Raw genomic sequence first — 21745 nt, forward strand, 5'->3', positions numbered from 1 at the left:
ACGTTTGTGTGAACTTTCCCAAATTATTCTTTTCCGGAATCCGGGACAGCCAGAAATTCTCTGTTCCTCCGCTTCATCCGGGGTGCGCAGGGAGAATTGGGGTGCGTTTCCTCCCAAACGCAAAATCTTTCCCTCCTTCTCCCCCTCTTCCTCCCCCTCACAAGGGCCACCCTCCTTCCTGGGGGGCGGGGAGGGGGACGCGGATTTTTTAAAGGCAGCTTTTTAAACTGGGGGGGGGATCCGCAGCACCGGCAACCGCCTGCTGGGCTGGCGCCGCTCCGGGCTCCTTTGCAAAGCGGTTCCGTTCGGGGCGGGTTCGGCAACCTCTTTGGGGGCTCCTTTTGCGGACGGGGCCAGCCCTGGGGGGAGACGCGGGGGGGGGGAGGCTTCCCCAATCTGGCTCTTCCGCCTTTTTGGGCCCCGGGACCTTGCCAAGCTTTTTTTTTTTGGCACCCTCCTGGAGCTCTTTGGCTCCAGCCCACTGGCCCAAACTGGTCTGCCCCTCTCCCTCCCCCCCCGCCCTTGGGACCCCCGCTACCGACCCTCCCCACAAGCCCCCCCCCCCCCGCCGGGCTCCCCCTCTTCCAGCCTGCCCGGCCCTCCTGCAGCAGACGCGGGTCCTGGTCGTGCGAACGCCGCTCGCCTGCCTGGCTGCGCCCTTTCCCCGCGTCGGAAGGCGGAGGCGGCTCCGCTCGGACAGCGCCGGGCCGGCCGTTCGGAGAGCTCCGCGCGGCTTTGGGCGCCCCGCTCCGGCGGGGATGCTCGGGCGGGAGATGCGCGCCGGCCGGCGGGAGGGAGGGCGGCCGGGGCCGGGCCGGGGAGGCTCCCAGCTGCGCGGCGGCCCCTCCGGCCGGGAGGCGAGGCCAGGCCAGGCGGGGGCGGCGCCTGGCAGGAGGAGGCGTGAAGATCCCGGCGGAGAGGGAAGGAGTTGGCGTTGCCCGCGGAAGAAAGTTGTTCTTGCCCTTCTTCTCGTCCTTTTCCCCCCTCCTCCTTTCTTTGGGAGAGGGGGAGAGACCCCCTCCCCACTTTCCCCACTCAGCCTGTCCGGCTCCAGAAAGGCCAGCCTCTGGCTGCCTCCTTCCCACTCCTCCTCCCGGCTTTTCTCCCCATCCCTCTTTCCCGCTTGACCCACTCCTCTTTCTTGCTTTTTTCCATCCCTCTTTCCTGCTTGACCCTCCCCCACTCCTCCTCCCAGCTTTTCTCCCCATCCCTCTTTCCTGCTTGACCCTCCCCCACTCCTCCTCCCAGCTTTTCTCCCCATCCCTCTTTCCTGCTTGACCCTCCCCCACTCCTCCTCCCAGCTTTTCTCCCCATCCCTCTTTCCTGCTTGACCCTCCCCCACTCCTCCTCCCTGCTTTTCTCCCCATCCCTCTTTCCTGCTTGACCCACTCCTCTTTCTTGCTTTTTCCCATCCCTCTTTTCTGCTTGACCCCCCCCCCCGCCACACACACACTCCTCCTCCCTGCTTTTCTCTCCATCCCTCTTTTCTGCTTGATTTTCCCCCCACACACACTGTCTCTGCCACCACCCCCACGCCCCCACGCCCTTCAGGATGTCCCCCATCCAAGCCTTACAACTCTGGTGCAAGCAACAATGCGAAGGCTACAGAGACGTCTCCATCACCAACATGACCACCTCGTTCCGGGACGGCCTGGCCTTTTGCGCCATTCTGCACCGCCACAGGCCGGACCTCATGTGAGTCGTGCTGGGGGTCCCCTTCCTGGAAGGGGTACACGGGGGGGGGGAGGGGGAGAAGCGTGGAAAGGGAGGAGGACCTGCTCGTTTTTTCCCAGCGGAAGTTGAGGGGAGCTTCCAGCTTCCAAGGCAGTCTACCCCTAGAACCTCAAAAGCTGAAGGTCCTTGGTCCATCATGTTCTGCCTTGGCAGCACCTATGCCCAGGCTGTTGGGCATCTCACAGAGGGTGAAGCCTCTGCCCCGTCCTGTCCCCTTCGAAATTTGTCTGGTAGGAATTAAGTGGGGGAGCCCCCAGTTTGGGATAAACTTTTGCAACAAGGGGTGTGTACGTGTGTGTCTGTTTGTTTGTGGTACGATGCCACAAAGCTGCACCAAAGAAGCCTCTTGGTGGGCAAGATGCATTTTGGAAAGACTTTGCATTGGATTTATGTATTTCTTCCATTTTATTTGTGTCCCACCTTCATTAATTTTGAAAAGGATGAATTGAGAAGGTTTTTGCCCAGACCTGTTCCTCAGAGGATTAGCATTTCCAAACCATTTTTGGTGTCTAATTTCTAGCTTTTCTAAGCACCCCAATTCTGCTTTGTTTTTAAGATTATTTTCCTATGCACTTTTTTTGTACGCTGTACTTTGATTTTCTTTTTAATCTGTTGAATCGTCTTACGGATTTATCCTTGTGTTGGCTTTGTTTTTTTTCCTGAAACTGCCAAGGATGAAAGAAGATGCTCTAATGTTACAGGACGTACCAAAAGTCAGGTCCTGTAAACAGTTTATTACAGTATATAAATTCCACTAGTCAAATGGGTTTCTAGTTTCTGATAAAACCACTCCTTATGCATTTGATCTCTGACCTTTGAAGATTGCTATTTGCAGTGGCAGCATTTTCTCTGGGAAAAACATAATTAATTAATTAACCAGACTGGGATTGGCTTATGGGACCTGTATATCAATCTTAACACTTCTGACAACAATCAGATTATTGCTTGATATTAATATCACCCCTAAATCCACCCAGTCCAGAGTGAACTTTGAGTTTTCCCAGTTAAAACCGGTCCAAAATAATAACACCCATTGTCTGCAGCTGGAACAGTACTTTCCCACCCCCCTAAATTAAAAAAAAAAACAACAGTTAAAGTTTAAGAGCTTGCAAGTATTTGTCACTTCATTACACATTCTAAGTTTGTCCCCTTCTCAATAAGAACCAGAGAGAAAACTCATTTATTTCCTAATTTCCCCACCAAATTTCGCCAGTCTGATGTCATCCGCAGCGCAACCAGAGTCAAGAGTTTGTGAGCAACAGGCAAACTCCAGCTGTGGCTGGACGCATATTTGTCATTTCCTTCCACGTGACTGACCCCAGTGAAGAAACGGGCCCTGGGAACAAAGCCACAAAGCCGCCCTTCTTTTCTCCAGTTGGTATCTCTTTAAGAGACCCACAAAGGTTTTTTTTTCCTCCTTTCTTTTTTAAGCAAAAAAGGAGTAAGAAAAAAAGAGAGGGGAAAAAGAAAAACAACAACCCAGACCCCAAACACGAAAACACACACTGACCATAGGAAGAGAACATCATATTTATCCGAACGGGGAAATCATTAAACACGGACGCCGTAAAATAGCATTTAATCACGGTTGATGTGGTTGAAGGCTTCTTATCTAGAACAACCTTTGGCAGGCAGAAAGCCGGCAGCCAGTTACTAAAGGCTGGTTCCTGTTTGGGCAGGGCCTAAATCAAATAAATGAAATTAAATCCTGGACAGAATTCCGGCGGAGTCTTTTCCCTCGATGTGTTAAGTTTCTGCATGCAGGGATGGGTTAGGGTCCCCTGGTGGGAAGATAGGCAGCAAACAAACAAAACGATAAACTAAATAATAACTAACTAAGTAAGTAAATAAATAAATCGTATCTCCCATGAAGCTTCTGGTCGGTCTAGAAATTTTGGCGGAAAGGTAAACCGTGACGTCTTGCTGGTACTTTTCAAAAAGCTATTTATAATATTTGGATTGACATGAGCAAGCAGGATGTGATCCGGAGAAAGCGCCTTGCCCGGTTGATCAGCTGCTTCGCCTTGCTCTCCATCCAGAAAAAGCAAAGGAACTTACAGAGATGGAACGATGGAGGGAGGGAGGGGAAGGAGAAAATTAGAGGATGCCCAACGTGGAGGTGGCAACTGGCATTTTTTAAAAAAAAATACTGTTTGACTTGTTTTATAATTTTAGCATTGTAGGCTGCCCAGAGCCGCTTGACTTCGTTGGGCAGCTTCAGAAGTTGAACAAATAAATACAAACGAATTTTCTCTGAAGTTACTTGATGGTTGTTCCTGACTTCAGGAAGGTCTGCAAAGGAGGTCCAAAAAGTCAACATGCCCGCTAAGACTCTCTGATCCAAGCTCCTCCCACTTTTTATGGGCATCGTGGACACCATCTTGATGTTTTTGACCTCTCGGCCCTGCCTTGGTACAGACAGTTCTGCCTCGTCTCAACCAAAAATAATCAGAAAGCCCCTTGTTCTTGTTTGTCTTGAAATTTAAAAAAAACAAAAACATTTATTTCAGAGCAGTTGTTTGCCATGACACTTGGAAAGGCGGGTTTAAAACAAACAAGGGTTTGTCAAGATGGAAACGCTTTGCGTCTCCCAGCTGATATTTAGACACCTTCGGCTAACAGTCCTGAGGTATGTTGGCTGTTTACATTTACGCGTGACAGCCTTTGTGAGCAAAGCCAGCGAGGCGGAGGGGTGGGCAGGAGTGGAGCTGATCGCTGGGGGGGGGGCTTCCTCCCCTCCATTAAAATCTCGTTGCTGTCATCTCTGGGGTGAGCAGGACTGGAAGAAGCCCATTCCCCTCCTGTCTTCCTCAGCCAATTTTGGTCAAATCAGACCCAAATTTTTGGCAACCAGTGCAGGTCTGCTGGGTGCCGAATTGGACTTTGGAGACTGGACGGTCCCATAGGCTGAAGTTCCTGCGAATAGAAGACTTGATTGTGAAGATAATGTTATGATGCCAACACCTGGCTGTTGTGGTGTGGCCGTTGCATAAATGAAGCTACAGGCATGTCCATAGCAGCTCAAGAATGCTGGATTTGTTTTCCTGGATTGATTGATATAAGAAGTAGCTCAAGGACATCAAGTCTGTTTTTCCTGGTTTTCCTTACCTGGGGCAACCTGGGGTTACTCTAGAGCAGGGGTCTCCAACCCCCCCCCCCGGTCCATGGACCGGTCCCAGGCCGCGGCATGCAAGCAACCGGTCCGCACAAACAAGCAAAGCCCCATCCGTGGGATGCACGCAAGCACACAAAACCACCCACTCTCCGGTCCACAGAAAAACCTCTCTCCACGGAACCGGTCCCTGGTGCCCAAAAGGTCGGGGACCTCTGCTTTAGAAGAGTGTCAATGTTCCCAATTCTTTCTGGCAGATGTGAGATTTAAATCAGGGCTTCGTGGCCCACTTGGCTCCTTGTCAGGTTGCAATGATATGCCGGCTTTTTTCAACAGAGTCGCTGGCTTACTCCTTCCCTATTGGCAGAGCTGCCCTGAATCTGGGCTGGAAGACTATGGTTGTCAGTCAGAATATTATTCGCATTTGGATTGGATCTCCCTGTAAAATTGTGAGCCCCAAGAATTCAGTAGGAAGTTCTTTCTTTTTATATGTACATTTATTGCCTGTCTCCTTAGATCAGGGGTAGGCAACCTCGGCTCTTTTATGACTCATGGACTTCAACTCCCAGAATTCCTGAGCCAGCTTGGCTGGCTCAGGAATTCTGGGAGTTGAAGTCCATGAGTCATAAAAGAGCCGAGGTTGCCTACCCCTGCCTTAGATGTATTGTTTACATCACCCAAAACAAAACTGGAAATTCCATTTCTCCCCAAATCCTTCTCACACACCTTCCAGTTGTAGCTTCCTGGTTGTTACCCAAGAGATGTACCGTATGTGACTGTTCAAACCTCCTGCAGGCTTTTCCCGAATTCTGTTGAACTGTTTTCTTCTAACTTCCCAGCCCCCGTTTAATTTTTATTTGCCTGAATGCTGTTGCAGTGGGGGGGGGGGAAGAAAAGACCTACATTACCCAATTCTTTGAAGCAGGATCTTGTTTTTACAGAAGCAACAAATATATACCTTCTTGTTGTAAAGATCAAACTCCTTATAGTGATGAAATTCCCATAAAAATGTTCTCCAACTAATATATTGTGGATGGATGAGATCTGGTTCTTAGAAACTTGCATCAGGCATGTGGAATTATTAATTAAAAGTTGACAATGGATCCCTTTTCCTGAACTAGCCGTGTAAGGGCAAGTAGATTCCTGCAGGAGGAGATAGCTGAACTTGGTCACGACTATTACAGGAGAGATTTTCAGGTGTACGAAGATTGGAGGACTGTGTCTAAACTTCAAAAACATTCAGACTTAGAGAATATAGAATAACCAAGTTGGAAGGGATCCTGGAGGTCTTCTAGTCCAACCCACTGCTCAAGCAGTGTCTGTCCAATCTCTTCTTAAAAGCCTCCAGTGATGGAGCACCCCCACACCACTTCTGTAGGCAAGCTGTTCCACTGGTTTATTATTCTCACTGACAGGAAATTTCTCCTTATTTCTCGGTTGCTCAGTTTCCATCCGTTGATTCTTGTCCTGCCGTCAGATGCTTTGGAGAATAGGTTGACCCCCTCTTCTTTGGGACAGCCCCTCAGATATTGGAAGATTGCTATCAGGTTACCCCTAGTCCTTCTGTTTGTTAGAGACATAGCCTGTTCCTGCAACTATTCACCCTATGTTTTATCCTCCAGTCCCGTAATCATCTTTGTTGACCGAGACTGTCTTCCATCATCATGTTGTTGTTCTTAGTTGCGAAGTCGTGTCCGACCCATCGCGACCCTATGGACAATGTTCCTCCAGGCCTTCCTGTCCTCTACCATCTTCTGGAGTCCATTTAAGCTCACGACTCCTGCTTCAGGGACTCCATCCAGCCACCTCATTCTCTGTCGTTCCCGTCTTCTCTTGCCCTCAACCTTTCCAATCATTAGGCTCTCCTCCAGTGAGTCCTTCCTTCTCATTGGGTGGCCAAAGGATTTGAGTTTTAGCTTCAGGATCTGGCTTTCTAAAGAGCAGTCAGGGTTGATCTCCTCTAGGACTGACCGGTTGGATCGCCTTGCAGTCCAAGGGACTCGCAGGAGTCTTCTCCAGCACCAGAGTTCAAAGGCCTCAATTCTTTGGCACTCAGCCTTTTTTATGGTCCAACTTTCACTGCCATACATTGCAACTGGGAAGACCATAGCCTTGACTATACGCACTTTTGTTGGCAGGGTGATGTCTCTGCTTTTTAGTGTGCTGTCTAGATTTGCCATGGCTTTCCTCCCGAGGAGCAAGCATCTTTTAATTTCTTGGCTACAGTCCCCATCTGCAGTGATCTTGGAGCCCAGGAAAATAAAATCTGTCACTACCTCCATTTCTTCCCCATCTATTTGCCAGGAATTGAGAGGGCCGGATGCCATGATCTTGGTTTTCTTAATGTTTAGTTTCAACCCAAGTTTTGCACTCTCCTTCTTCACCCGCAACAAGAGGCTCTTTAGTTCCTCTTCACTTTCTGCGATTAGAGTGGTATCATCATCATAAGGAATGTAAATTCCAGGAAGGAAGATTTACGTAGAGTGTTAGGACAAACATCTTAACATTGAGAATATGTTGCGTGCTTTGATGGGGAAAAACTGGCTGGAGGGAGAGTTTGGCCTGGCAGGCAACATAGTGGGGCAAGGAATCCTGGCCTGTTGCTACTTGTTTCTCTATAACTTTTGCTTTTCTTTCTGTTTCAGAGATTTTACTTCCCTGAGCAAGGAAAATGTCTTCGAGAACAACGCCTTGGTAAGGTGGTTTTCCTCTCCCCTTCGCTTCCTCGTCATTTCCCTCCAGGCTGTTTTTCTTCCCCTTTCTTTCTCCTGCACACCTTGACCTCAGGTAGATTTGATCAGAACAAACAGATCATAAAACAAATACTCGGCCCCATTAACTTTCCTTTTTTTAAAAAAAAAAAATTAGCAGTTTGCCTTTCATGCGTAGGATTACTCAATTTTCCCCTGGCCTTTTTCTCTTTGCGTGCGGCGTTCTTGAACTGTGTTGGTAGAGCAGGTTCCACGCCTCGCCTGGGGCCCTTGAGACACTCCGAACGCGGATGGGCTTCAGGTTGAGGGTGTGGAGGAACCCCAAAGTCTGGCGGCAAGAGATCAAACCTTAAAAATAAGGGGGAGGAAAAGGTGGATTAATCTTGAAAGTGAACTCAGTCGCGTTCAGTTCAAGGCAGAGTCTGGAAAAACCAGTTTGACGAGATTACCAGCGCCGTCCATTTGAATGGGGGGAAAGTTGGCCGAGGATGAGGACCTATCAGTCAATGTCTGGACCGCCTCAAAGCACCAATAGCAGTCACCATCCTGAACCCCATTTGGCAACAAGCAGGGCCCTGATTTGTTATTTGTCTGGACTGGACCAAGCGGTTGTGGAATGATAGCTGGTGATCACCTAATGGTAGCTTATCCTTGGGTTGCACAGCTGGCATATCGTGGTTCTGCAGGGTGGGTTAGCTCCATCCAGGCGGCTTACGAGCCGCTGTGATAGATAAATAAATACATAAATGTAATTTGGGGTGTAGGGGAAGGTTGTGAAAGCTGGCAGTATGAATACAGATACAGACTTACGGAAGTTTAGTTCTTGAATGCAGGTTTTACAAGGGAGAGTCTCGATGCATCTATCTCTATCTCTCTCTCTCTCTATCTATCTATCTATCTATCTATCTATCTATCTATCTATCTATCTATCTATCTATCTATCTATCTATCTATCTATCTATCTATCGTCTGTGTCTTTTTGTCTGCCTGCCTGCCTGCCTGTCTGTCTGTCTGTCTGTCTGTCTGTCTGTCTGTCTTTTACCTACCTACCTACCTATCTCTATTTTCATCTCTCTATCCATCTCGATCTATCTCTTCTCTCAGTCTCTCCTCCCTGCAACCCTGTAAAGCCAATCTGATTTCTGGCGATCCAGGGGACCCTCCCTGAGAAATCAAAGATCAGATTTAGATGCACATCGTTTCACCCCTTCGCTTCTGGCCAGTCCGTTTTGCTCCCTTGTGCTCCCAGTCTGGCTGCCTCCTGAAAGAGGTTCCTCCTTCCCCTCCAGAAACCAGATCCTCCTCCATCCCCCCCTTCCTTACTCTGTTTTTTGGAAACCTGAGATCCTTGGATGTGGAGCGCCTGGGAAAGCCAATTGTTGTCAGGAAGGAAAGTCTCCCAGATGTTTGTGAGGAGGAAGCAGGCTTGGACCACCCATCGTCTGCGCGCCGGGTCCAACAATCCGAGCGTGGGTTGAGGGCCGGAGGAATGGAATGTCCTGGTGAAGTTGCTGAGCCTCCACGTTGAGTTTCTGTGGCCTGGCTGGTCTTCAACTTTTGGTGCCAGACTTGGAGATGAGATTCTTTTTCAACCACACCAAAGAGCCCTTTTTTAATGAGGACTAGAAGACTTGGCAGACTCTTGTCTCTATTGCAGGATTCCATTTGCACGTGCTGGCATGTCTTCCTCTCCTGCTAGGGAGGCTTCCTCCCGTTTGGTGGAACGGCGCTTTAACCCTGCGGTGAAAATTCTCCTTCACACCAGGGTTGACTTCTGGGGTCTCCCAGGCCACACCGGTCCACTGTTCATGGCAAAAGTGTGTGGCCTCGATAGAAAGTGTGTAGTTGGTGGAGAACAATTTGCAAAATGCTGTCTTTGCTTCTTGACCATGAGGACCATGAGGACAAGAATGGATTTTCTGGAAGGGGGTTGTTCCGAGGTCAGGATTCAGGACCTGAACTCGTCACAGATCTGGCTGTCCTGCAGAAACGTTTGGCCATGGATCTCCTCTTGCTTGGCTTGGTTAAAGAGAAGGACATCAACTCAACCTCTCTGTTCGCATCTCACAGGCTTTCCGGGTTGCGGAGAAGGAGCTGGGTATCCCGGCTTTGCTGGATGCTGAAGACATGGTGGCCCTTAAAGTGCCCGACCGGCTGAGCATCCTCACTTACGTCTCCCAGTATTACAATTACTTCCACGGCAAGTCGCCCAGTGAGTATCTCTCTCTTTCTCGCTCCCTCCGTCCAAGCGTTGGACTGATGTGAAAGTCCTGTCCACGCTGTGATGGCTCCTCTGAAGACTTTTAGAGGATGGGAAGGATTAAAGAACAACAACAAACCCTGACCCCACGAGATGTAACCAGCTTGACGTAAGCCATGGGCAGGATAGCTAGAAATGGAGCTTCCATGGGTAGAGGCAGTGTAATATCCAAGGACTAGAGGCCAGCAAAACTGGAGTGGTAATTGCTGAGACGGAGGGGAAGGGAAAGGGAGGGGAAGGGAAGGGAAGGGAGGAAGGAAGGGATGCCTCTTTAAATTGGGAAAAGAAATATTGATTTTAAAAAAACCAGACGGTTATCTCAGCAAGCAATCATCAGCTTTAATAACATAAGGCAGGTAAATCAGATTGCATTTGGTGTCAGTTTTGTGGACTAAAATATCCAGTCGTGCCCTTTTATGTCTCTCTTATACGATGAGAGCCTTGGCATCTCAATTCTGTTCCTTTCTGCAGTTGGAGGGATGGGTGGAATCAAGCGCCCGGCGTCCCAACCCAGTGAGCAGCCGACCGAGAAAAGAGGGGTTCCTGAGCCGAGGGCCCCAAGCTCAACGCAGCCAGTGAGGCCGCCTTTTCTGGAACCCAAAGCGGAACCAGCCGCGGTGGGCCGGAGGCTGGTGTTGGACTCCCCTCCGGCAGTCGAAGTACGAAACGCCATCCCTTTTATCCTGGAGGCTGATTCTCTCTCTCTCTCTCTCTCTCTCTCTCTCTGTGTGTGTTTATGACAGCGGGATATTTCAGAATAGAACCTCCATGGATCAGCAGAGTGTATCTTAGAATAATGGCGGCTCAGGGATGAGGACTCTAATCCTCTAAATCGGTGCTTCTCACCCTTTTGGAATCCATAACACAATATTTAATAGACCAGTGCTTTGGTGGCACACCAGAAGATTATTAATCACTTATAAGTAATTGTTGACTTGCGGCCAAAGTAGGGACCGGAATTTCCGTTGTAAGTCGTTGCCGTGGTAAGTCAAGTCACCCTGTGACTGAAGCCAATTTCACGACCATTTTTTTACAGTGGTTGTAAAGCGATTCCCCTTGGCCATCCAACGAGCCACACCATCATTAAATGAATCCACTTTCTCGCAATGGGCGTTGTTTTTTTTTTAACCAGAAATTGGCAAAAAAAAAGAAGAAGTTGTAAATGGTGATGGTATGATTGCAGGATAAAGCCACCGGTCCTGAATATGAGGCTAAGCTAATGGGAACAGAGAATGGAGGGTGCCCTGCGAAACAGGGGAGGGGGCTAGAAGGGTCTTGGGCTGGATGGAGGGGGGGGCTCCTTTTGAATGCCCGTGTGCCTCCTTTTCTCTCCCTCCCTCCAGAGACGGGTCTTAGCTGAGAAGAACAATGCACAACCTAGCAACTGTGCCATCTGCGGAACTCATGTCCACTTGGTCCAGCGCCTCCTGATGGACGGGAAACTGTATCACAGGAATTGCTTTAGGTACGGGCCCCTGGAGGAGTCGGTCGGGCTGGCCTTGCCCCCTGGGCCGTGCTCCAGGGGTCTGGCTTGGGGAGGGGTAAGGATGCTGCAAGGATTGGCTTGTCTGTAAAGTCCACTCTGGCCCACTCTTTCTCCACTTTGCCCACTTTAAGACTCCCAGAATTCCCAGCCAGCCAATCGGATTCCCTTCTTAGATGGTCACGTTTTGTCCAAAATTTTGCTTCCAGGTGCAAAAAATGTTCCAGCACTTTACAGAGAGGAAACTACAAAGCCGGGTTTAGCCCGGGCACCTTCCTTTGCAACCGACACACAGGGGCTGAACTTGCCCCCGTTCCTCCTGCCCAGGAGAGCAGGGTGGAGAAGAAGACCACCAGCGCTTCCAAGACCCCTTCAGGGAACTGTGGGAAGGGGCTGGCACCGCCGCAGGCGGCATCCCCCGTGCCCAAACCACGTAGGGTCTTCCAAAACAATGTGGCCCCCCAGCCAGCAGCAGCTCAGCCACCACCCAGTTCCTGGACTCCTAAAACCAGCGGGGTCTCCGCAAGTCCGAGCTTGACTCACCCGCCCCCTCCTACCCCAAGCGCGGATCCCCCCATGGCTTCCTCTTCGACGGAGGTGCGCTCCAGGATCCAGCAGGCTCGGGAGAAGTTTTTCCAGGCTGATCCAGCCTCTTCTGGCTTCCCGGTGAGAAAACCTGAGCCGGCGAGAAATCATAGCAGCTCTCCCGTCCAGCCTGCCCAAGTCCCTGAGAAAACACCCGTCTCTCGAACTCAGCTCCCTGTCAGCAGCAACAGCACCAGTGACAGCAAGAAAGACCAAGCACGGAGCATCCTTCAGCGCGTCTTACCGGGACCGCAGCCCTCGACCGGCCAGCCGGGAGGGGTTAGCAGCACTGCGGTGCCCCGATCTTTGGCTTACAACAGGTGAGCCTTCGGTATTCCACTGGCATTTACTTACTTGTATTCTGGATTTTTTATTATTTTGACAAATAACTCCAGGTGGCCAACAAATCCGACACACCTTCCTCCTCCTCCTATTTTCCCCACCACAACAACCCTGTGAGGTAGGTTGGGCTGAGAGAGAGACTAATTGACCCGATATCACCCAGGTGGCTTTCATGGCTGAGGCGAAACTAGAACTCACCAACTCCTGGCGATTGACTCAAAGCCACCCAGCCGGCTTTCACAGTTAAGGCAGGACTAGAACTCACCGTTTCCTGGTGATTGGCCCAAAATGTTTCCTGGCTAAGGCTAGAATGAGACTAGACTAGAACTCACCATCTCCTGGTGATTGACTCAGTCACAGTTAAGGTGGGACTAGAACTCACTGTTTCCTGATGATTGCCCCAAAGTCACCCGGCTGGCTTTCATGGCTAAGGCTAGAACTAGACTAGACTAGAACTCGCTGTCTCCTGGCCCAACGTCACAGATGGCTTTCGTGGCTAACGCAGGACTAGAACTCACCATCTCCTGCTTTCTAGTCTGGTGCCTTCAGCACCGGACCAAACTGGGTCTCCTTAAATTTGCAGATTTGAGCTTGCAAAGAGGGGTGTTTGCGGGGTAGGGCGAGCCGACACACCCCGGAATGGACAAAAGCGCAACTTTACCTCTTATGAATTTGGTTTGGTAGGGAGTACGTGGATTATGATTTTATTTCTTTATGAAATGTATATATGCTGGAAGAGGGCGGTTTCAAGAACTCGGTTCCCATGCTTCCAAGATGGCCAGGTTCTGCGTCTTCTTAACTCAGCCACGAAGCTAGTAACCATCTTTTCTTTCCAGCAACTCATCTTCTGCTGCCCTCTCCAGTTCGCAGCAACCCCAGATTCCGCCAGCTAGCAAACCCTTTAACAAGCCAGCTTTTGCAGATGCTCAGAGAGGGCCAGAAACACCCCATCGGGTTGGGAATCTCCCCAAGGAGCCCAGCCACAAAGTGGAGGCTGGAGCTGAGCCCCAGAGCAAAGTCAAGGAGGGGTCCACTGGCACATCGGCCAACGCTGGACGTAAATCGGAGACCAAGCTGGTTAAAGGTAGGAAGCAGCCATCCATGTGCCTGTGATGAGTCGGGTGTCAAATCCTGACTTAAATCACCGGCCAAAGAGAGCCCATTGAATGGTTTCAATCCTTAGTTAATGCTTAAACCGGTGATTCTCAATCTGGGCAACGTTCAGATGGGTGGACTTCAACTCCCAGAATTCCCCAGCCAGCCATGGGATGGGATGGATAGAAACCTCAGAGAAATCCAATTCTACCTTTTTTTTAAAAAAAAAATCAATAAATCTCAAAGACTTTGGTTCTATAAACTGCACACTTACAATTTGGCAGAATCGGCATGTTTTCGCACCCACTCTGTAATTCACTCACTCCACGTGGTGGTTGGGACTCAGGAGGAGGAGGAGGAGGAGGAGGAGGAAGAGGGGTGCAAACCTTGAATGCTGGTTTATGCTTCACCCTCCTTTGCGTGTTTCTCATTCAGGGAAAAATGCCAGCGGGGCAGAAGAGAAGTTGGAGAACCCAGAAGACTGGAGAGCGAGGCTGAAGCCAGTCAAGTGAGTGCTAAAAAGAGGGGGAAGCAAAATCTAAGTGGTCCTCGGCTTATGACTGACTGTTTAAAGACGGTTCAAAGTTAACAACAGCCTTGGGGAAAATGATCGATGACCTGTCCTTGCCATACCATGACCACAGCCATGTGGCCACAATTTGGACAGCGTCCTTCCCAACTGGTTTCCAGCCAAAAAAGTCAACTGGGGGAGCTGGATTCGCTTAACCACCATGTGATTCGCTTAATGCCCACGATGACTTGCTTTACAATTGCTGTAAACATGCTGTAAACCTGGTTAAGTCCGGTCACGTGACTGACTTAAGACCGTACTGGAATATAGCTAAGGTATCGTCTCCCCGCCCCCCCCTAATCCTTCTTTCTCTAGACTGGCCATTCCCAAATCCTGCAGCCGTTCTTCTTCGTATCTTTTAGTCTCCAGGCCTTTAATAATGTAATAATAAATGTAATAATAATAATAATAAATCATCTTAGTTGCTCTTCTTTGCAATTTTTCCAAAGTTTCAACATCTTTTTAGTAACGTGGGGACCAAACCTGGATGCGGGTATCCCAGGTGTGACTTTACTAAGGATTTATAAAGCGGTTCTAATACTTCATGTGATTTGATTTGCAGAGTCCAGTATGGCCAGATTCTGCCTTCCTTGGCCCAAAATGTCGGTTAGGGCCTATCCGTGCTAACGGCCTCTCTCCTTTTCTGCAGACCCCCCCATCAGGACGCAGCCAAGCCGTCTCCAAAACCTGCCGACGTTCACAAAGTGTTGATCAACATAGAGGTGAAGCCAGGACAAAACGACAAAAAGCCGTCTCTGTCAGTCATCTCCCCGGCAGCTCCTAACTCTGGTATGACTAACTGTGCTTTGACAGGATCAGGGTAATTCCCATAGGAACGGTGGCAGTTTCCCCCCACCTTTGGGCTTTTGAAGCCTTTCAAGCAAGACGCTAGTCCTCATGAAGGGGAGAGAACTCCCGATTGCTCAGTTTTCTCTATTTCGGCTTGCCTGATCTGTGTGCTAACTTTGTCCTCTCCTAGGCACATCCTCCTTGAGAAGGATCTCGCCCATCGGGATAGCTGAAAGCTGAATCTGAACTCAAGTCCACGCTCATAAGTTGGGTTTTCTCTCGTGTTTTGTTTCCATCCTAGCACCGCTGGCTGTCCAACTCCCAAAGAAGAAGCTGTTGGTGCCACAGCTGGATGTCTCCATCGGCTGGCAGAAAGAGAAGCTGCCGTGGGAATCTCAGCCAGCCACTGCCAAAGCAGAGAAATGGAGTCCCTCGAAAACAGTGGCTGCGGCCGGTCAGTTTCTCTCATCGTTGCCATTAGGCTCTGAGTTTCTGACATTGCTGAACTACACTTCTCATCAGCCCCAGCTAGGAGGGCCATTGCTGAGGGATGCTGGGAATTGTAGTTCAGCAACATCTGGAAGGCCGTCGGACAGCAACTGAATCTTTCCCTCTCTGTTTTCAGCCCAGCCGTCCTCTCTGGGTACCTTCTGGAAGAATCTGGGTGATCAAGCCGTCTCTCCCACCAAGGTAGGCTACGGATTCAAGCCGAGCTGCCGGCCTACCTTGCAGGATTGTCGGGATGCCAAACCGCCCTGAGCCTCAGGGTGGCGAATCGGATGTCTTTAACTCTTTGATGCCTTTCAGCTGCACCCGGATTACGTCCCCGAGGAAGAGATCCAGAAAGAAATCCGGCAGATTGAAAGAGATCTGGACAAGCTGGAGCAGAAGGGGATCTCCTTGGAGAAACAGCTGCGGGCTTGCGAGGGAGGTAAGGGAGTCCTGGTCAAACTGATAACAGCCCAAAGATGGGGCTTTCTGGTCTTCTTTTGAAAAAAGGTTTGCAAAGGTCCAGGTTTCTAGTCCTTATGGAGACCCAGAAGGCTACAACACGTGGCTTCTTTTTTCTTCTTTAATAACGAACAAGATTAGGGGACGTTTTCCAAATTGGGCAATTTTTCTTCTGCAGAGGCGGGTGCTGGGTTATTTTCCCACCTGGCCTACCTTACAGGGACTGTCTGAGGTTCTTTGCGGTGGATGGTGCCTCGTGTGACCTCTTTCTTGGATCTTGTACACAGACGATTCCGAAGACGCCCTGATGGTGGAATGGTTCAAACTGATCCACGAGAAGCAGCTCTTGCTGAGACGGGAATCCGAGTTGATGCACAAGTGAGTGGAACCGGATGGGGCAAGCAAAGTGGCCGGTTCAGGGCATCTGGGTAGCCAGTTGCCGACTAGCTAGGATTTGGGCTCCTTTTTAAACCCAACAGGTCATTACAGGTAGTTCTCCTTTGCTGACTTGTCTTGTTTATTGACCGTTTGCAGTCCTCGTAGCTTTACGAGCAGTCCTCTCGTTTATGACTTTTGCAGACCTGTAGAGCAAAGGAAAGCTGAAGTCATAAGCATACTTGTGATTTTGTTTAGCAACCATTTCGCTTAATGACCAAGTTACCAATCCCTTGTGGCCGCTAAGCAAGCATGTCCTCTGTTTCTTTTCCTTCACAGCCCCAAGTTGTTTGAAACAGGGAGGCTTTCCTTCCTTTCCCCCCCAATTTTAAAAAATCTTTTTCTTATTTCTTATCTTTTCTGCTGCCCTGCGTTTTTCTTCCCTCCTTTTTTGAAATTATTGTTATTCTATGGCAAAATTCTACTCAAGATAATAATAAACAAATAAGAAGAAGAAAAAGAGGTCGTAGAATCCTTCCAGCAATCAGTTCAGGAGGGCTCCAAAACTGTGGACCAGCCCCACGTGCGAATCTGGACTCCTTAAAGTAACGTTTCTCTCCCGCAGGATAAACCAGCAGAAACTGGAAGTAAAGCAGTGGGATATTGAGACCGAACTTCGGAGTCTCATGAGCAAAGATGGTGAGTATCCCATCCACCTTCTTCTTGGAAAAGAAATGGAGAGGGAGGGAGGAAGGAAGGAAGGAAGGAAGGAAGGAAGAAAGGAAGGAAGGAAGGAAGGAAAGAAAGAAAAAGAAGAAAGGGAGGGAGGGAGGGGGAGGGAAGGAGGAAGGAAGGAAGGAAGGAAGGAAGGAAGGAAGGAAGGAAGGAAGGAAAGAAAGAAAGAAAAAGAAGAAAGGGAGGGAGGGGGGGAGGGGGAGGGAGGGAGGAAGGGAGGAAGGAAGGAAGGAAGGAAGGAAGGAAGGAAGGAAGGAAGGAAGGAAGGAAAGAAAAAGAAGAAAGGGAGGGAGGGAGGGGGAGGGAGGAAGGAAGGAAGGAAGGAAGGAAGGAAGGAAGGAAAAAGAAGAAAGGGAGGGAGGGAGAGAGGGGGAGGGAGGGAGGAAGGAAGGAAGGAAGGAAAGAAAGAAAGAAAAAGAAGAAAGGGAGGGAGGGGGAGAGGGGGAGGGAGGGAGGGAGGAAGGAAGGAAGGAAAGAAAAAGAAGAAAGGGAGGGAGGGAGGGGGAGGGAGAAAGGAAGGAAGGAAGGAAGGAAGGAAGGAAAGAAAAAGAAGAAAGGGAGGGAGGGAGAGAGGGGGAGGGAGGGAGGAAGGAAGGAAGGAAAGAAAGAAAGAAAAAGAAGAAAGGGAGGGAGGGAGGAAGGAAGGAAGGAAGGAAGGAAGGAAGGAAGGAAGGAAGGAAGGAAGGAAGGAAGGAATTATTGGCCGGTGTTCTTAGGCAAAAAGTTGAACTTCATTGGATAAAGAAATGAAATATGTAGGAAGCAACTGATCCCCGAATGTCAACTTACTAAGCAGCAATATTCAGAGTTTTTCAAGCTTGGCAGCTTGAAGATGAGTGGACTTCAATTCCCAGAATTCCCCAGCCAGTATTAGTGTGCATGACGTGGGTTTTCAGGTCTGGTCTACCTTGAAGGGCTGGCAGAATCTTGCAAGTCTGCTTCTCTCCCCCTTAGGCTTCCCCTTTGGGTCAGAGAGGATCCAACCTGGCCTTTTCCTTAGCAGGACCCCCTTTTCCCAGAACTTCAGGTCTTCTTCTGTCCTCCTTCCTCTTAACCGTTCCTGAATCTTCTCTCCAAGGTCATCCATGGTTGTCTAACCCAACCCAACCCTTGGGAGAGCCTTCCATTGTTTTGTGCTGTGTTTGATTTCTTTAACATACAATTCTGGTTCTTCCCCTGCTGCCCAGATCACTTGAAGACCGCGACGGAGAAGGCTCGCGAGAAGGAACTTCTCGACTCGTACCTGGACACGGTCAACAATCGGAACAAAATCGTCGAAGACCTGGATGAGGACAGACTGAGGTACGAAGGGGTGGAGGAAGGCAGGAGGACTGGAGGGACAGCCCTTGTCCAGCCCTTGGTTTTCCCAGCAAGGTTGGCTGGGGAATTCTGGGATTTGAAGTCCACACATCTTTAAGCTTGCCACGGTTGGGGAACTTGGCTGAAAGAAGCTCTCGCTTGCCCTGCAGTTTGCAATTTTCCCGTTCCTTCAGAGAAGTAGTTAGCTTGAGAAAGGACCTTCCCGGCCTTACGCCTTTCGAAGGGATGGTCAAGAACCCTCCTGAGAAACGTCAGCAGCTCCTTTCTGCCAAACAAGGTTCATGGGTCTGGCTTTTTTGGCAAGTATCTTGGCGTAATTAGGGATGATTGTCGGTACTTTCTGGCTGCAGTTGCGCTGCTAATTGTGAAGGTGGGCTCACCGGGCTGAGGCTGCAAACACCGTACAAGGAAGCTGTTTGTGCATCTGGCGGGGGGGGCGGGGGGGGCGGGGAGCCTCTCCTTTCTCCTGAAACTTTGATCTAGCGTTGTTTACGTTTTTAAGTGAAGTTAAAACGAGCAGCGTTTCGAGGCCCCCTTTTTTGAACGGGTGAAGAAGGGAGCGTAGTGGAATGCCGTCTGGATTCCCAGCAGGGAGGGGCCGCGTTCCAAAGGGACAGCAACGCTTGTGTGAGTTTGTGTGAGAGAAAGAGGGTGAAGACCGTTCCTCCTCAATAGTTCCCAATATAGTTCTCAATAGTGGTGAAAGTCATCTTTTAAGTTTCACAGGATTTCTGTCCACGGGTGAGGAATAATAACAAAAATCAATAAAGAAATGCAGTTTAGAGCGAAGACGGCTCCTCCCCAGTGTTGTTGCTTGGGAGTGTCTTCACTTGAGGGGACGTTTTGGGCGTGGAGCTCAGTGTAGACCTGGTGGACCCTGAGGAATTCCAGCACTGGCCAGTAATGTCTGTGGTGGGGGATGTTGAGATGTCTCGTTCAACATCTGGAAGGCTAGTCCTGTTCCAGGTGTTGAGCTGCTGTGCTTCCTTCCATAGGGAGATGGAAGAAGATGAGATGTTCGTTGACATGATCAAGAAGTTTGGTAAGTCTCAACCCTAGAAGGTAGATCACACTAAGCCATTTGGGTCAAGGCTGCTTCTTGCGTAATGCTACAGCTGTAACTTTTTTCACGCCTGCTGCAACTTTGAACAGTCACTGATCAACGGTTAAGTCCAAACTGGGCTCTCCATCCCTGGAGATTTTTAAGAAGAGATTAGACATTTCTCTGTCTCAGACGGTATAGGTTCTCCTGTTTGAGCAGGGGGCTGGACTAGAAGACCTCCAAGGTCCCTTTAGCAGCGGCCCTCATGTAATGACTGATCGATGGTTGAAGAAGGTGTTTCTTCCCCGCAGGTGTGTCTCGGAGCCCCCAGGACAATGAAAAAAGGAAAAACAAGTTTGGCTTCTTCCGAATATCGAAACCCAAGAACTGAATCCAGGAGAGGGGGTGCAATCTACGGATCTATTTGCTCTTCAGATAACTTTGTTTCGAAGGAGGAGAAGTGGTTAGCTGCTCCAGGAAGAGGCGGGGTGCGTGTGTGTGTGTGTGCTTGGATAGTGAGGAGCAAAGCCCTGGGGAGAAATATAGGCTCTGAATGCAGCAAATGCCTTTTGGATTTCGTCAAAAATCCAAGTTTGAGCATCTTCAGACAAAGCTTTGAAGCAAAGACTTTGCACGGATGCCTTTTCCCCCCCCCCCCATCTGCAGGAGAATTTGGCGTATATGGCTGCCCGCCTCCCATTTTTTCCCCCTGCTGGGACTGTGCCAAGAAGAAAAAAACTTCCCTTCCTACTATAAATAAATCTCTTTCCATTGCTCTCCTTCCGAGGATTTGGGTGCGATCCCTGGGAGAAATCCCTTTTTGGACACTAGGTGGCGCTATAGCTCTCAGCAGGCCTGTTTGCAAGCCACTTCAGGGGGGAAAAAGAAAAAATTCTCAGGAAGTTTCATTCAAAAATCATCACTACAATCACCACATGTGCTTCTGTTTCCATGATTTGGAGAATCCCAGCCACCAGATTTACTCCAGAATCTGGCCTGCCAGATGATCCCAATGGACTTTTTTTTTTTTACTTTTGTACAGTATAATAAATCTAGAACGTCTTACGACTGACAATTTGCAAACTTTGAGGGAAGGGGTGTCAGGTGTCAGCACCTTTTGTAAAATCTAGTTGTCATCTCCTGGCTGGCCCAGAAGCTCGAGGTAGAAACCATTTGGAAGCTAAGAAGAAGAAGGAGGTGGAGGAAGGGGAGGACATAGATGACTTAAATAAGCAGGAGCATTTTTTTTCCATTAAAATGGTAACCTATCCAATTGTTTGAGGTGTCGGTGCCCCAGTTACTAAGGATAGGAGAGAAATACTTGAAATAACTTGCCAGACAATTGACTCAGAAAGTTGCAGCTGAAGTCCAGGTAGATCAGAACCTCTTCTGAGGCCATCTAGCCATTTAAACCAGTCTTGGTGGACTTAGCTGGGAGAAAACACCGTATAGCATGCAGTTGGAGAAAGTTCTGGATAACTAGAGTGAAATTCTGCTTTGGATAGGAGAAAAAACATCTGCTTTTAGGACTCTTGACTCCCTGGAGAATCACGGAAGCCTAAGGAGATGGAGGTGGACCAGCGGAGAGGTGGACTTGACCTGGAAACCATGGAGACATCAGACTAGAAACTGTATATTTATCCAGGAGCTGAAACAGACAAGGACCATGAGCAAACCAAATCTGGCACTCGGGGCAGAAGATCCAGAGAACCTGATGATGTTGAGGAGCAGGCATGAAGTTTGGGGCTTCTGTGCAACCTGGCCTTCAAAGATTGCTCCCTTTGAGTCAACTGACAGGGCTTGAGTGGGCCAGAAGGATGGCTCCAGGTTCTTGGAATGATGGACCTTGACCACGAGAGAAGCACCCAATGCATGAGTTCGGAGACTTCCTTAAGGGACAGGTGCTTCAGGAAATTGGCCGACTGAGGACCAAGACCAACGAAGTCCAGGAAACTTCAGACTTTGACCCAACCTCTTTCAACTTTCACATCTTTGCAAGGTGACTGCATGACCAAAGCCCCTTGCCCACTATTCTGAAGATCTTTGAGTCGGTGAGAGAGGCCGGTGGGCTTTTCCAGGATCTGGAATCTGCTAAGGACCGTTTTTAGCCAAAAAAATAAAAAAAAATGGAGAAGGAACGCTTGGCAGGCGCGAAGTAGCAGATGCTTCCTCCCCGCCTTTCGTTCTTGCCCTTCTTTTGTTTGTGTTCGTTTTATGTGTGCGAGTGTGTCGTTTCAATTTAAGCAATGCTCTTTTTCCTCCGCAACATAAAACATTTAGCAATGAATTGATTACGATTCCATTTGATTGCCGGCAGTTAGAATGAGCAGCAAGCCAGCAGAGAACACAGGAATGACAGACGGCAGAGGGAAAATGTCGGTTTCCAGGCACCCTCACAACCACACAAAAATCTTGGGTTTCTGTCTTGTCAAACATTGCTCCGTGGCAGGATTACCACATCCCGGCAGTGTAGGTTGTTTTTTTTTTCTTTAAGTGGGAATATTCCAGACGCAAAATTATCAGGACAGGAAACATCAGTGGAGGCTCCCAGGTCAAAGTGGACGGATGAAATTATAAATTCACCACCATTGTTTCTTTCTTCTTTCTTTCTTTAAAAGAAAGTCCTTTCCATTCTGTTGA

The 21745-nt window shown here is 49.3% G+C and overlaps 1 protein-coding gene across 1 annotated transcript; it reads left to right on the top strand.

Annotated features, from left to right (window-relative positions):
• Window positions 1–817: 817 nt before the first annotated feature.
• MICALL2 (MICAL like 2) lies at window positions 818–21392 on the top strand. Its single transcript, XM_083372950.1, has 17 exons — window positions 818–1695; window positions 7492–7540; window positions 9628–9769; window positions 10289–10476; window positions 11161–11282; window positions 11510–12205; window positions 13064–13311; window positions 13758–13830; window positions 14543–14682; window positions 14984–15136; window positions 15308–15372; window positions 15490–15613; window positions 15921–16011; window positions 16634–16707; window positions 17931–18045; window positions 19059–19105; window positions 19417–21392. The coding sequence occupies exons 1-17, from the start codon at window positions 1553–1555 to the stop codon at window positions 19494–19496; spliced, it is 2550 nt and encodes an 849-aa protein (XP_083229076.1). The 5' UTR covers window positions 818–1552; the 3' UTR covers window positions 19497–21392.
• Window positions 21393–21745: the final 353 nt, after the last annotated feature.

The sequence above is a fragment of the Vipera ursinii genome, assembly GCF_947247035.1.
Source record: "Vipera ursinii genome assembly, chromosome: 13".
In the NCBI taxonomy this organism is placed as follows: domain Eukaryota; kingdom Metazoa; phylum Chordata; class Lepidosauria; order Squamata; family Viperidae; genus Vipera; species Vipera ursinii.